At 33.8% G+C, this 17,440-nt stretch overlaps 1 protein-coding gene across 4 annotated transcripts in view; it reads right to left on the reverse strand.

Annotated features, from left to right (window-relative positions):
• LOC106875013 (E3 ubiquitin-protein ligase RNF126) overlaps positions 1–17,440 on the reverse strand; it is a 48,208-nt gene that overhangs the window by 20,171 nt on the left and 10,597 nt on the right. For 2 of the 4 annotated variants that reach the window (XM_014922960.3, XM_089358399.1), the window contains exons 2-5: positions 6,886–6,935; positions 3,596–3,647; positions 2,066–2,208; positions 595–651 (exon numbers count right to left, since the gene is read on the reverse strand). In XM_014922960.3, the coding sequence (XP_014778446.1) occupies positions 595–651; positions 2,066–2,208; positions 3,596–3,647; positions 6,886–6,935 (302 nt within the window). Of the gene's footprint in view, positions 1–594; positions 652–2,065; positions 2,209–3,577; positions 3,648–6,885; positions 6,936–17,440 lie in introns of all 4 variants that reach the window. The other 2 variants (XM_014922959.3, XM_089358398.1) reach the window with 1 other exon arrangement.

A 17,440-nucleotide genomic window follows, 5' to 3' on the forward strand; every position in this document is an offset into this window, starting at 1 on the left:
CTTGGTAATCCTCTTGGTAATCCAGGGCACAAAACAGTCACACAACAATTTCATCAAAAAATAAGCACAATTATAGGAGGAGGGATACACCCCCAAAACACACTTCTCACCACTAAGTGAGACTTTAAACACAACTACAGGCAGACAAACGCCCAGAACTCAGTGGAGATTTCTTGTTCGATAAAATAATTAAACATAAGCAACAAATCCCCACTGAATCCCAAAAAAACAAATGTCTTACCTTGTAGTTGTGCATCACTTGTTCAATAATTCACGACGTTGGTGTCATGACTCCTAGCAGTGCAAATAAAACACTGACCAACGCATGCGCAGGAAACAAGCTTCTTACTATACAGCCATGTCTATTCACATTGTTTTGAATTGACAATGCAACATCTCGTAGCTTCAAGATTTAAATGTGATTGTTTATTTTTAGAATGGCATTGTAGGGTAGGTATAAGATCCCAGATCTGGCTGGTTTGAACACAAAAGCAAAATGTTTAGGCCAGTTATGGGCAATTTAAATGCTAAAGGGTTAAGAAAACAGAACATGTGCATTATCCAATTACTAATGAAGAAACTTAGTACACTTACAACATTCCAGCATTTGGCATTTCTGGTTGCAAAGGACTAATAAATTGCAATAATAGCCTGCAAAATAAATAAATAAATCAAATATAAAAACCTGAACAAAATTTAATAGTCAATAAAAATTATCAAAGTGCTGCATGGTAATAATATATAATTTAAAAAAAACAAAAAAAACATCTAAGCAAACTCTAGCATTAGGGAAAGGGACAAAAAGTTAAATGACCTGCATATGTACAGCTAAAGCTTTTGGTACACAATTGCAGAATTTAACAGATTGATATTTCCAAAACATGGTGCAATATATGGTTGAAACCAAAACCTTTTGTTTGATCTGTCTGCTTTTCCATGCTAACATGGGTTAAATGAAAGTGTTATTGAGGTATTGTCATTTTTTTTAATAGCCAGATGCCTTTTTTGACAAATTTTCAAGTAAGGGATCTCTTATTCTAAACGGTTTCAAAAGCACAAAGCAACTGGACAAGTTACTGACAGGAATGGTGTTATCAACACCATTACATGGACAAAATTTTCAAATGAATAAGCATAGATGAAGGAAATATATACGTACACAAGTGTATGTGTGTGTCTAGCTACATATCTCTCTCTATACATCTCCAAACTATAATTTCAGTTTCTGCCTACCAAATCCATTGACATGACACTTTGGTCAGCCCAGGGGTATAGCAGGAAAACACTTGGCCAATGTGTCATGCAGGAGAACTGAACCCAAAACTATGTGTTTGGCAAGCAAACTTCTAAACCAAATAGCCAAGCCTGCATCTAAAATATTCACATTAGCAGAGCATGATGCTGAAATTTGAAAATTGTCAAAAGACGTTGACAACACTAAAAGGAATGTTCCAATTTTACTCTAGAGAACACAGACATTAGTTGTTAAAGCCCAATTCAAACCTGATCAAATAGAGCAGAAGCATTTCAGCGACAATCAGTTTTTTTAGTGTCTACAACTACATGATGCAATGTATCTGGGAGTGTCTAAGACTACATGATGCAATGTGTTCATTTAGAATAGAAAGTAAGATGAAGCAGATTACATGAATGATCTTGGACATATAAATTTATCCCCATTTCTCATTTCATGGATATATAATTTGAAAAGCACCTTTAAAAACGTATCCCTATAATTTACCTACATACATTTTGAATGATATTACAAATGATTATAATTTTGGCACAAGGCCAGCAATTTTGAGGAAAGGAAGAAGTCTAGTACATTGACCCAAGAGTTTAAATGATACTCATTTTTATCAACCTTGAAAGGATGAAAGGCAAAGCTGACATTGACAGCATTTGAACTCGGGGCATAAAGAGCCAGAAGAAATGCCTTTAAGCATTTTGTCTGGCACAGTAACAATTCTGCCAACTTGCTAATGATAAAGTTTACAACTTAGGCAAAGGGATTACTAACCTACAACACCTCACAGATTTCATTGAAATAAAATTTCATATTTACCTTTCTATATCATAAAACTGAGGTCTATCTCTTTGATTAGGCCGACGCCTACCATTACTTCGTCGTTCACTACCATCATCATCTCTGTCTTGCTGTTGAGTCTCTCTTGGGCGAAGAGCATGACTTCTAAAGTTATCCCAGAACTATAAAAGAAAAAAGGCAAACATTGTAATGGAGTTAATAGACAACTTATCTACTGTTATAAACTAATGATCTGTTTAGTTTATAATAGTTACATATTATGCCAAATGTCCTCTGCAAAGAGACTCAGATGATATACACAACAATGGAGAAGATAGAAGACTTTGGGATGAGGACAATTTCTGACTGGACAAATTAAGCAGGACAGGCAGGGTTACAAATGTTGTAGAACTAAAAAAGCTGAAAACCCAAAAGGAGACACCTATTGTTGAGAAGCAAGTCCACAAAGCAATTGAATTTTGGACATGCAATGCACCACGAGTCACTACTTGAGACCAACCTGACAGGAAATGTGTAAGGGAAGAGAGCAAGAAGTGATCAAAGAGGTTTGTGGACTGATGGCCTCAAAGAACAGACTGGAAAAAAGAACTTGATTGTGTGCATGCAGCTGCTGTTGTTGTTGTTGGTACTCCATTGCTTACGACGTCGAGGGTTCCAGTTGATCCAATCAACGGAACAGCCTGCTCATGAAATTAACGTACAAGTGGCTGAGCACTCCACAGACACGTGTACCCTTAACGTAGTTCTCGGGGATATTCAGTGTGACAAGGCTGACCCTTTGAATTACAGGCACAACAGAAACAGCAAGTAAGAGTGAGAGAAAGTTGTGGTGAAAGAATACAGCAGGGTTCGCCACCATCCCCTGCTGGAGCCTCGTGGAGCTTTAGGTGTTTTCGCTCAATAAACACTCACAGCTCCCGGTCTGGGAATCGAAACCGCGAGTCCGCTACCCTAACCACTGGGCCATTGCGCCTCACCTGTGCATGCAGCACAACAGAAGAAACTGAAGAGTCTTGGCAAGCCAACAGAGGGTTGACACCTGACTGCTGGCTACTTAGTAGGTATTAGAAACCCAAGTACATGTATTGAACATTCAGCTTACATTTCCTGGTTTGTTGTTTAGTCCTATCCTTGACAATGTACTTTGTTGTGAAACTTCCTGCTAAAAGATTTCCATGACTATCACAGACTTATCAAATCCAGGTCAGCATGGATAAAATCCAAAACCTCATTGATTTTATTTCCATTTTTCCAAGGAAGTCAACATTACTTTGGTTAGAGCTCAAAGCTGGGGGAAGTAAAAAGATTTTCTCACATGTGCGAAGATGGGCATCAAACTAAATCTTCCTTTTCAGAAGTTTAAGACAGAAGGAAACAAAAAAACTGAAGAACTGAGTAAATTATATTAACATTAAAATAAATTAGTATTTCCTACTTCAAGAAGTTCAGCTGAAAATTTTATTAAATACAAAATAATTTGTAGAATAAAATCTAAACGGGGGGAAAAAAAAAAAAAAGACAATATCTTACATCTAAAACATAGCTTACAGAATCTTGATCTTGTTGTGAAGGCGTAGTTCTTGGTGTGTTGGAAAAATCTCTGAAGGAAACAAAAAAGAATTCTGTTAGGTCATAAAAGAATATAACATTTTTTTTTTTCCAGTTAAAATCTCCAGAAAATAAAAGAAAATATGATCCAGAAGTGAAATGTAAAAAATTAAAACTTTTTTGGTCAGATGTCAGAAATGCCAGTGTCTCCATAAGTCAAAACTAGTTCTGCATTTACCCATGTACAGATGTTTTGAAGACCGACAGTTGCTCATGAATACAAGTTTTTTTTCTGTCTTGAATAACTTAGGCCAATACAGTTTAGCATCAGTGTTGTTACAAGTGTTGCAGTCAAAACAAAAAGGACCAGAACTAATATCATAAGTAATATTGTCCAACCCTTTAACTCTTCTAATCAACCCACAGTACTGAATCAATATTTTTTTTAAATTGAAAAAAAGAAAAAAAAAGAAGATTGATTTTGGTAGAATTTGCAGAGAATTAGAACAATTACTGTGAAATATTCTATCCTATGTGCTTAACACCCCTGCAGATTCACCACCTTAAATGTCTGAGATGAGTCCTGTTCATTAAGAATTGTTTCTACGGTTAATCTCATTTTTGAAAATGAACTTTTTGGTTTTTGAGCACCAATGATCATGTCACGTCAAAGATCACAGGCGACGCTGTCACGTAAAAAGCACAGGCGACGCTGTCAGGTAAAAGGCACAGGCGACGCTGTCACGTAAAAGGCACAGGTGACGCTGTCACGCAAAAGGCACAGGCAACGCTGTCACGCAAAAGGCACAGGCGACGCTGTCACGTAAAAAGCACTCATTACACTGTATAGTGGTTAGCATTAGGAAGGGCAGCCAGTTGTAGAACCATGCCAAAACAGATAACAGAGCCTGGTGCAGCTCCTGACAAAACATCTGATCCATACCGGCATAGAAAACTGACTATAAATGTACAATATATCTGTACTATATTTCAATTGGATCATCTCGATCATTATAAATTATTTTACTGAATGTGTACAACGCTTTAGCTTAGAAATAAAAAGGTATGTATTTGTAATGCATTCAAAATGTACACAAGAAATATAATACCTGATAATGATCAGGGATCAAATCAATTGAAAATGTATTGTAAATGTTAAAAACCTATATTCAAAGGATCAAGGTTTAATTGCTTGGGAAAAATTTTTTTTTTATTATGGCATGAGATATGAAATCAAGGATTTGTGCATGTGATATAATAAACCAAATAATAAATTCTGTTAAATTAGAGGCAAATATCTGAAAAATTATGAATATTAGTAAAAAAAAAAAAAAAAAAACTGAGCAAAATTGAATTGAGAGCAGAAAATATTAAGGAACAGCAATGGACTGAAATAATCTAAAGAATGAACAGACAAGATGGGAACTACATAACCCATCTCAGAACAGTAACTAAATAAAAACTTACACAAGGTAGACGGGACACTAACCCTGTTACACAGAACTGATGCCAGCAGATCAATTAAACACATCCAGTTCACACCATAATGTAGATGATCAAAAACGGAAGGCACCGAGCTGTATAAATTACACTTAAAATATAAATACAAATGATTATATACACAAGGAGATGGTCTGTTTGCTGTGTCCAACCCATACCAGCATGGAGAATGGCTGTTAAATGATGATTATGCCAGATGATGAAGGGCCCCAACAAGTGACATATGTTCAACTCTTGCCAGTAAGAAAAAACAATTGAATATGTTGGAATAATAGTTGGCTGTCAAAAGAAAACAGTGACTTCATCATTCCTTTGAATAATTCTTGATCATATTTTCTATAAATGTATGACATTAATCCTTATCTTTTACCTCTATCAGTTACTCGCCAGCTGTCGCACTGGGGCACCACCTTGAAGGATTTTAGTCAGTAACAAATCAACACCAGTACTATTTTTTTAAGTACAGTACTTATTCTATCAGTCTCTTATCAAAACCATTAAGTTACAGAGACAGAACAAGCCAACACTGGCCATCATGTGGTGGAAGGGAGAGGACAAACAAAGCACAAAGACACACACACAACAGCCTTCCATAGTTTCTGCTTACCAAATATGCTCAGAAGGTATTGGTTGGCCTAGAACAATAGAAAACACTTGCCTGAAGTGCTACACAGTAAGACCGAATCTGAAACCACATGGCTGCAAAGTAAGTTTGCTAACCATAAAACTGAATATTTTTAGTGTCAGATGTAAATTTTCACAGTAGGCGTTTTGATATACAAAAACAAACCGTTAACCAGCTACATCTGTAATGCAAGTGGTAAGGTTTAAATTCATGTTACATGGGCAATATCTAGCATCTCCAGTGCCACACTCAAATCAATATTTCAAATAATTTAATCAATATATATACCAAATCAAATCAATTTTTTAAAAGCAAAGGGTATGATAGTTTGTCAACATGATAGAATAAAGTCCATGTTTTAGCCATGAACTTCAGTAATCATGGTTTGACATTTCTTGAGTTAGTTTTAAGCACATAAATACTAGGATAACTTGCAAAATATTTGTCTATTATTTGGCATACAAATCTGTTACAACTGTACAGCAAATCTGATATCATTTATGACACTAAAAAAACAATTATCTAAATCCAAATGTCTAAAAGTATTCACAAACTAATGATAAAATGACCATTTTAAAATGCCAGTTTATTTGAAAAAAAAAAAAAAAAAAAAAAAAAAAAAAAGCAGGATAAGCACAAATGGAAAACTTATGGGCTTTTCTTTTTGATCAGATATTAGGAGCTAAACAACAAAAACAGTAAGACTAATTCAACCCCTGTGAGAGGATCATCTGGAACTCCAAAGAGAATTTTGCAAATCAAGAGCAGAGATCCAATTAGACCAACTCAACCAGAGCTATCATTGCCAGTTCAGGGCTAAACAACAACAGGTGTGATAGCGAAGCTTACTTCACAACCACATGGTTTCAGATTTACTTCCATTGCACAACACTTTGAGCAAGAGTCTAGCCTCGAGTTGACCAGAGAGAACCTTATGAGTAAAGTTGGGAAATAGATGGAAATTGTGCAAAAGCTTGTTGGAAGAGCCATTACTGTTCTTGGGTGGCACACTTCTTAATTTGTTAATCTACCAGGTCCTTAGATGATTTTAATTGGTGTCCATTATTGCAACTATTCATTGAGTCCCTAAAAAGGGTCAAAAGTTTTCAGTGCTGTCATTTTAATCATCATAACAATTATACATGAAAATTAAAATTAATCTTACTCTGTAATTTCTTCTACAAATCCATTTTCACAGCGGGGACATGTGAAATCCTAAAAATAAATTAAAGATAAACTTTTAATTTATGAAAAAGTATTTATAGGAATTACAGAAAACAAGTTTTTGTATCAAGTTAAAATTATTTTTCACTTCAGCTTGAAATTGATTATTTTGGCAATTTTATTCAAGTGTCTTTCACATCACAACAGGAAAATTTAGAAAACCTATCAGTTTTGCAATAAAAAAAAAAAAACTTGTGAGCAAAAAAAAAAAAAAAAAAAATTCAATTTCTATTATAGCTGTTCTTTCAATAGAATACCCTTTTTTTTTTTTTTTTTTTAAATATAAAAATTTTAAATGGCTGCAATAATGTATTTTCATTAATTCAATCACACTTAAAAGAAAGAAAAAAATCTCCTCAGAAAAGAAACATTCTTTCATTATAATTTTGACTACTAATCCAATTGAAGTGACCTTGGTGAATTGTTAATGATACCACAAAATTCAAAACAAATTCATTAGGTATTATAATTTGGTTTATTATTGTAATATTTAAACAAGAGTAACAACCTAAATATTTATAAGAAAAACAAACAGTGGTGAAATCTTTTTGAAAATGTTGCTTCCCAGCAAACCTTCAAACTACATTTCTTGATCAAAATTAGCAAGTTTAATTTTAACATGAGAAATTTCCACAATACTTTTTTTTATGAGACCTAACACACTTTGTAATATTAAAACTCTTAGGTTATCATATCAAAACTGCCTAATCATTATAATGTCTGTGAAAACTGTCTACCTGTATTACATACTATCCGTAATCTACTCCCAAAACACTTCAGTAGCTCTACTTTGCATTGCTTGCAAACTTATGTTCTATGATCATTAAAGTGCAACGACCTCCACAATAACCAGCCTTCAATTTGGTTTTCCATTCCTAGGTTAATCAGAAACATAGATTGCTGTGCTACTCAAACTTTCTCAGCAGTTCAATTATTTGGTGAAAAAAATACCACAAAAGCAACATAAACCATCCAAAATATCAGGTGTATTAGCTAGTTTTTTTTTTATAAAAATTGATGAAGGTAGGCCATATAATTTTCTAAGTGAAAATTTTATTAATTTTCATTTAGAAAAAAAAAATTTCTTTCCATATTTTTATACCATAAGAAAGAAAAATTTTTCAAGAATTCAATATGGCCATTGCCAAATCTGGCAAGGAGATCATGAAGCACAAAGTTAATCAAAAGAGTACTACCACATATAGGATTAATGCCTACCAACATATTCCTGTGTGGCAAAAGCTGAAGTGGAACATGAATTCTAGATTTCAAATATCGAGTTTGAGCCAGAAATGGACAAGCTCATAAAGTAAACATATTTCTATGGAAAAATTCACTAAATTGAGCTACATAAGTTTTTTAGAGCCCAAAATTAGCACGGAATCATATTGAGAATGTTATTTTTTCACTTGCTGTTTTAATAGCATGTGGAGAGTGACGTCTACATTTTACCTAGCAGATGTTCTTGTAGAAGGAAATTTCGTTTTTCTTTGAGAATTATTAGTCAAATTTCGCATGTATATATATTTAACCTAACTTCTCGACTTATTTAATTGGAACTATCCAAACAATAGTCATCAATCTACAAGAGAAGCTTTTTTTTTTTAACAATCTTTATTCTGAAAATCACCTGTTACTTTTGTTTTAAAATGAAAGATGTATGAACGTATATATGAAATTGACGTGTGTGTAGGTGTGTGGGAGAGAGAGAGAGAGAGAGAGAGAAAGAGTGTGCCACTTACACATGACAACACACGTTCACTCACTCATTCTCTCTCTCACACACACAAAAAGAGATGTATGCATATGTATTGATGTATGTACGTACACATGACAACACACCCTTTCACTCACTTACTCACTTTCTCTCTCTCACACACACACATGTCCATACATCTTTCACTTTAAAAAAACGTAAAAAAATTTTTTTTACAGATATTTCTAAATAATTAAAATATTGTGTACATCAAAAAGTTGACTTTTTTTCTTAGAGAGCACAAAGACTGTGTGAGTATATATGTCACAGATAGTGGACATGTGTCTGTGTTGATTGATACGCCATGACATTCATTGTGTTGACATCACAGAAGCCATGCATTTTATATGTTAACAAATAACAAAAATTGTGTTTAATCGTTTAAATAGATGTCCAAATAATACAAAAATTGTGCTTAATAAATTTAAATAGATGTCCAGAGGATACAAAAATTTCTACTGCACTGCCAAACATAAGTATGAAAACAAATATGTAAAAAAAGATAAAATATACTATCTCTGAGATATTTCGGGTACACAAAAACAACCCTAGAGTTTTAATATTATCAAGATGTGATTTTTCTTTTTTTCTTTCTGATTTTGAATACTGTTGGATAATTTGTGGTAGTGTTTACATTTTCATAAGTAGTGAAATTTTGGTGGTTTTGTTTTCTCTATGAGTTTGCAGTAAATTACAAATGTTTTTAATCCTAAAGCAAGGGATTAGTTTTCCAATTTTGTTTGTTTTGTAATCTTGGTCTACATGCAATTTTGAGAAAGGTACCAAGTGGTCATGGGAAGCACTAGAAACAGCTAAATTTCTCTTAAACTACACACATTTTCATCTGAAAATATTTTTTTAAATGTCTTTTTTTTTTTTACCAAAAAGGCTTCTGTGGATGCCCTGATCCAAAACTCTCTTTATAGCCATTTTTAATAGTCCATTAAAATTTATTTGAAATGATATCATGTCCCAAAATTCGAGTCCCTTTGGTTTGTACTTTTGGATTTAGCTAGGTTTGAAAAACACTGCAAAATTGACCATCTGCAACAGGTTTTGCATAAAAGTTTTAAAAACATGCAAAAAGAAAAAAAGTTTCATTTTCAAAATCCTGGAAAAAATAATTGCTATCCTATGGACACTGTATAATCTGAAGATGATCATCACCTCAGTTTCAAAGATACAGCATCACAAATATGGCTAATTAGGCAAGATTTCAACCAATTTATAGACTATTCAAATTGTCCTATTTACTAAAATATTCATCTGAATTTCACAAATGAGGTATCAAAATATTTCTTTTTGGATGCTCTCTAAGAAAAGGTCGTAGTGATACATAATAATACTGTTGTCATATTCATAAGAATGTTTGGATGCGTAATGTGCGTGTGTAATTATACAGAGAAAAACAAAGGAAAGAGATGGGACAGCTTGAAAGGATGGTAGTTCATATTTTTTCCTTCTAATAAACTACTTCTTTTAAAAGACTTATCCATTTACCTATCTATCACTTTTTATTGCCATCTCTCACCCAATACACAAGTAAATTTGACAACTCACAAGCATTGTCTACATGTTTCTTACAATCATTCCAGAAAACTAGTTGAATGATTATTTTCAACTGCTTCACAATCTAAATTCCCTCCTTGATGGCAGTGTGCTTAATGAAAGTACACGATGTTAAAAACTTTATATGTACTTTGATTTATTAAAAGGTTTCTTTTATTTCAATAATGTTACCTTCTTTTAATTCTTTCTTGCATATACACCTATATTTTAATGAAGCAAATCATTACTTACTCCAGACAAAGTAATGGGTCAAGCACTAGTTATTCTTAAGAGTCTAATACACTTGTAGCCTATCAAAAACCTGTCAAGAATTTTATGCCAAGTTTTGAAGTAATCTGACATTCTTTTTTTCTGTCATAAAAGAAGCCAAACTTGCAAAACCACACGCCAACCAACTGATACAAGATATGGATAACTGATCTTCAGTCTAGTAACCATATAAAAGACATCAGTTATTGATCTCCATGTCATAGAATGAATGAACGATTAGAGCACGTGGTAATTAAGAATTCGGATGAGTAACACATTTGTGTGAAATTGTGTTCCAAATTTGGAAATGCTTTTATGGAAGCTTTTCATGTAACAGAACAGCCATAGGGAAGACTGAATTGTAGACAATACCATGAGTGATACTAGTATTTCAAATCCAAAGAACCAAATACAATCCCTAACCTGAATGACCTTCCATAATAATAGAAGACAGTCACATTGTGAAAGTATATGCCATGGTATATGAAAATTGTCAACTGACTGTGTTGTTTCCAAGAAATAGGCTTCTGTAAAAGTCTGCAGACTAAAGAAAAATTAAGGTACATCATGTGGTCTCAAAATTGTGTCATAAACACAAAGCCACAGTCATCCCAATCATGATGGAATCATAGGTGATGAAACAAGAGTATACACCCGTTTCAAAAGCAAACAAAAGCAGTCACATTGGATTGAATTATTGTCGCTATGAAATTAGCCTTTAAACCAGCCACATCCAGCCCAAAATGTTTTACCTGTCTGATGTTCAAACTGGCCAGATTTGGTTTCTCACACACTTTACAATGTCATTCAAATCATAATCACATCATTGAAATCTAAAAGCTACAAGATAATGCATGCTTAATTCAAAACAATGTGAATTAATAAGTATTACATTTGACAAAGTAAACTGAATGCTAAAGGGTTAAATAAAAAAACAAAGAGTTGCTCAAATATGAGGCTTTGCTGATGATATATAATTGGAAAGGTGACCTTATAACACACTTTGTCCCACATGGTCAGATCTATAAATAGATTTAAGGGGCAGCCATGTATCAATAGTAGAGGAAACTATTTTGAAAAAGACAAGGATAAATTTTAAGTTATGCAATAAACTAGTTTCTTTTCGGACAGACTTTATACTTGATCAGAAACTTAAGTTATGCAGCAATATATTACAACAGGTGTTACAGGCTTTGTTATAACATTAAACTGTAGTTAATGACTTGTGAGCATAAATGTCTTTTTTTTTCTTTTCTCACAATTACAGACCAAGCTAAATGTTATTGTAACAATTTTTTTTTTTTAAGACAATGTTTTGCAAGTGCATCGTCACCATCATTTTGGCATCCATTTTTCCATGCTAACATGGGTCAGACAAAATTTGGCAAGGCAAATTTTCTATGGCCAGGTGCCTTTCCTGTTGCCAACCTTCACCTGTTTCCATGAAAGATTAGAAACAAAATATATTGCTTGTATGACAGTGACATCTGCTTACAACTAACACATGATGTCAAAGAAACTGTAGTACACACACACACAAGCTTCATTCAGTTTCTGTCTACCAAACCCATTCACAAGACTTTGGTTGGCCCAAGACCATAGAAGACACTAGCCCAAAATACTATGCAGTGACACTGAACATGTAACCATGTGGTTGGAAAGCAAATTTCTTACTACACAAACTTTAAAACACTTAGCAAAAGTATTCTAAAAGTCAAAAGTAAAACTGCCAGATAAACAAAAAATTGCTAGATATTAGCTTTGAATGTCAGACAAGTAAAAATGCCAAGTTTAGTTTGCCATTCCTATTCAACTGATTGATATTTGAAGTTTAGTTTTGTAGTCTTAAACAAATTGATTAACAAAATACAATGTTCAAATTTTTTTCCCATATAAAGCAGTTCTTAATGCTAATATATTCAAGTGACAAATTCGATAACTACCATCAGTGTAATATCACCGAATTTATTTTTGTGGAAAAAAAAAAAAGAAAAAAAAAAAATCAATAATGCACAAGAAATTAACAAGCTAATAATCATTCAATTAGATATCAAATTTGATAAGATTGTAGTTGGCAACTTTTTGTAGATTTAGTTTCATAAATGCTGTACACAACTTTCATCCAGTTACTGGGCTAAATTTCCAAAAATGTTGAACTATTCCAAAGTCATAGTTTGCTTGACTCTTGTTACAATATTTCTGTTGAAATACACTGCCTTTGAATCAGTTAATTTTTAACAAAGAATTTGGGGGAAAATAACCAACATTAAGCTGGTGTTTGGAACAATGGAAGTTAGTTTAGATCATTTTAAAATAGAAATGAGAGCAGTCACAGACAGATTGGTCTCAAAAGGGTTTAATACCAGGAAAACCTTCATGAAAAAAGAACCTGATGAACAATTTAATAGATATTTGATTTTATTTGCTGCCATATCCTAAACAAAGCCAAAAGGAAAAATATACCTGGCTGTCTTCCAAGTGTTCATATTGTTTAACACCTGGTCAACACTTTAGCATCTAGATTACTCTGTCAAATGTAAGATTTATTTGTTCACATAGTTTTAAGTTTATTATGCATTATCTAGTAGCTTTGCAATTTTGATGATGTGATTGCTTAATTTTAGAACAACACTGCAGCATAGAGAAAAGAGGTCATATCTGACCACTGTGAACATAAAACAGAATATTTGGCCTCGATATGGCTGGCTTTAAATGCCAACAGGTTAAGCCAGATCAAGATCTGAAACAAATTGTCAAATAATAACTTGTATCTTTCTTAATAACAATTTAATTAGCAAACTAGAATTTAATGCTTTCTTAAATCCATTTCCAAATAAGAAACAGACTGTGATTACATGTTTTTAAGCTTTTTGCATTCATAATTACTGTCAAATGTAATGCTTATTTATTTACATGGCTTAGAATTATCATGCATAATCTCATAGCTTCAAGACTTCAACAATGTGATCATTTATTTTTAGAAGGACATTGTTGGGTAGGTGTGAGAGACTGAATCTAGCCACTTTGAATGTAAAACAAGGTAGAATATTTTGGCCAGATATAGCTGGTTTAAATAGTAAGGAGTCAAAAGACATTACTGTAAAAAAAAATGTTAATACATCAACACTTCCATACAACATTTTAAAAGTATTTTGTCAACATTACAATTCTGAAATTAAATCAAGAATTTCAAAGGTCTTGATTTAATCTACCTTATCTGGTGTTCGTATATAAAAGATTCTTATATATAATTATATATATATATATATATATATATATATATATATATATATATATATATATATATATATATATATATATATATATATATATATATATATATAAATAAAGGTTATAATGGAATAACAGTCTAAATATAACACTAAAATAAACAGTTTGTATCATAGAACCTATAGAGGTACAGGCAGGATGTTATCACAAGAATAAAAGGATAAAAGAGTTGTGAGCCAATTGGTGAAAACTGACAGGATTAATACAAACGTTGATATATGTAAAAGTCTTAACAGCTTTTATTGGACAGTGCCATACTGGATATCTAGCAAAGTTACAAAGTAGTTAAAACAATGGACAACTAGTACAGTGCAGAAATGCATGAAAACTGTCTGTCTGTAAAGTTTGCAAAGAAGTATGTGCAGTATGCTGCAAGGAAAATTGAAGGTGCATAGGACTCACAAAATTTGTACTGAGCCTGCCGAGTGATAAAAAGAGAACTCAAGACTGTCAATTAGAAGGTTTGTGATAAAAGTTTCCATAAGTATTTGAATGATTACAGTGATGAAATGCCAGAGTGCAGCTATGTCAGCATAATGGTAGCCATGGCAGTGGGTTGGGTCAATCTCATCATGAAAAAAGGAAAAGCATTATGTAACTCAAAAGGTAAATGTTGTTAGTCTTTTTGATTGAAAGGGATTCAGTTAAACCATAACTTAAAACGTTTTGGACATCTTGAAGGATTTCAAAGGTGCTAAATTGTGAAAGTAAAGAACTAGGAGTTGAACAAATAATACCCAAGGGCATTCCTGTTCCCAATATTAATCTAACTCTGAAAGATAGCCAATTTCAAACTACAAGAAAAACTTGGTAGCTCTTCACTGATGTTAATACTAAATGGTTCTGAATTCTGAGCAAGGTTATACAGGCAGACATTTTTGCAGATAGATTTCATGCATCTTGCACAGTGTTTAAAACATTTATTCTGGAATAAAGGAATGTGCTTGGCTGATAGTTGCTCATAGAGAGCCATGAGTATCTTGTCACAAGGTAGCTGTGACTGCTGCTGACAGATTTAGCATTACCTGTTCATCACCAATCAGAATTTCAATGCAAAATATTTCTCGTACAACTGTTTAATAACATTTTGTACAATTTGTCATTCAATGCCAAATTTAAGAGAGAGAGAAAAAAAAAACATACATTTACATTTGTAATTGTTGAGTGGAGCTCTATCTACAACAGTATGGCTTTCACCTTTCTTCACATAGCATTCAGAAAGCTGACAGATTTCCTAAGTAGCTCCCCTACCTAGTCTTATAATTTCTATTACTGTTAGTTTACATTAGTTTAAAACCCAGATCAAAATGGTGTGTGGCAAGATGTTTAACACAACTGACAAGGTCTTGTAGCAAACAATTTTTGAAAGACAATTTTTCAAGTGCACAACATAGCAGTTGTCATCTATTATCAAGCCTGCACCACATCGCCAACAAAACTTTCATTTTTTTTCTTCTCTACTTACAATGTATGCAGCATGGAAAGTGTGCAACATCAAGCCAATAAATCCATAAGCCCAAGTATTGTTCTTACATTGATTAGATGTTGGGCTAAAATATCAACATTTGTTCCTGCGCCAAGGAATGCAGAGGCTTGGGACTTCATTCCTAGTGAGTTTCCTTTACCAAGATAAAGGGAAATGATAAACATTTTCAAGGAGTCAAATGTAACATATCGAAGCAGATTTTCTATGGCCAAATACCTTTCTTGTTGCCAACCCTCACTCATTTCCAAGCAAGACATGTTCGTATAAGTGATGCTCGTTTACAACTGCCATACTGTCAAGACAAGGAGACATATAACACACACACACACACACATACACACTGGACCTCTTTCAGGTTATCAAATAAACTCACTCACAAAACTGAATAATCCAGAAAAATAGAAGACACTTGGTCAAGGTGCCACACAGGGAATTGAACCTAAAATCATATGGTTGGAAAACAAATTTCTCAATCATACAGCCAAATATCAATAGCTAAAAAGAAGAAAATCTAAAATTAGAAGTAAAAAAGGTTATAAAATACAACTCCTCTTTCTAAACCATTAAAAGCTATATTAAGCTATCAGTTCCCATAATACTTATTTTAATAATGAATATATCTATTCTTCCAGAATTTATAAATAAAATTATATAGAAACAGAATTATTTCTGCTAATATCAATACTAGTTTCTTATATTTGAAACATTTGATATTTGTCAATTAGTAATCAGGTAAATTAAGTAACATGTAATTTTTTTTTTTTTTCCCTCACAACTTCATAACTTTAACTGTTTTGCTCATTGCCCTATTATATTTATGCATCGTTGCTGGTGCCCCTGGACTGGCTCTTGTGCGGGTGACACACGAGGTTTCTCGAGCGAGATGAGCGTGGCTGTTGCCAGTACCGCCTGACTGGCCTTCGTGCGGGTGACACGTAAAAGCACCCACTACACTCTCTGAGTGGTTGGCGTTAGGAAGGGCATCCAGCTGTGGAAACACTGCCAAATCAGATTGGAGCCTGGTGTAGCCATCTGGTTTCACCAGTCCTCAGTCAAATCGTCCAACCCATGCTAGCATGGAAAGCGGACGTTAAACGACGATATATATGTGCTGTGCGTGAGAAGACCCGGCAAGCCAAGTGAGATCGTTGCCAGGGCCCCTGGACTGGCTCTTGTGCGGGTGGCACATAAGATGCACCATTTTGAGCGTGACCGTTGCCAGTGCCGCCTGACTGGCCTTCGTAGGGTTTTCGAGCGAGATCGTTGCCAGTGCCCCTGGACTGGCTTTTGTGCGGGTGGCACATAAAAGACACCATTTCGAGCGTGGCCGTTGCCAGTACCGCCTGACTGGCCTTTGTGCGGGTGACACATAAAAGCACCCACTACACTCTCTGAGTGGTTGGCGTTAGGAAGGGCATCCAGCTGTAGAAACTCTGCCAAATTAGATTGGAGCCTGGTGTAGCCATCCGGTTGCACCAGTCCTCAGTCAATTCGTCCAACCCATGCTAGCATGGAAAGCGGACGTTAAACGATGAACGAACACACAAGGCTAACAATATTGCTTAGATTAGAAAAGAACTCCACATATTCTTGTAGCAGGATCCAAGGTCATAGTTCATCATTCTATATTGTAAATTCGTAGGTGTGCTCCAGTTATACTGAGTTTTTATACACACACACACAGTGATATACAAGACAAGGTATAAATAATGGTCATCACATGTTTTTCTTTATTTCAGCAAATTTGACTTACAGCTCTTTCCAGTAGTCATTTACAAGTTTGTTATAACGTGTTTACTCAACTGGTCCATTGATCAGTTGAGAAATGAATGATGAAAGTAGCATTAATTTTTTTTAGGCCTTAAATTTTCTCAATTGATCAATGGAGCAATGAAGTAAACCTATAAATAACGAACCAATAATGACTACTGGAAACAGTTGTAGGTCAGATTTACTGAAAAATATGTAATTATTCACACCTTGTCTTTATATATTATATGTATGTATGTATGTACGTACATGTGTATGTATGGCTTCAACAAATAGAATAGCACTGTTCGGCTAAGAGAGTAAAGATATAATAAAAACAACAAATAGCCTTGTGAAATAGAGCTACCCAGTTAAATGTCAACTGCTTTGAATGCA

This window comes from Octopus bimaculoides, chromosome 10 (assembly GCF_046866305.1).
Source record: "Octopus bimaculoides isolate indiv1 chromosome 10, ASM4686630v1, whole genome shotgun sequence".
Lineage (NCBI taxonomy): Eukaryota > Metazoa > Mollusca > Cephalopoda > Octopoda > Octopodidae > Octopus > Octopus bimaculoides.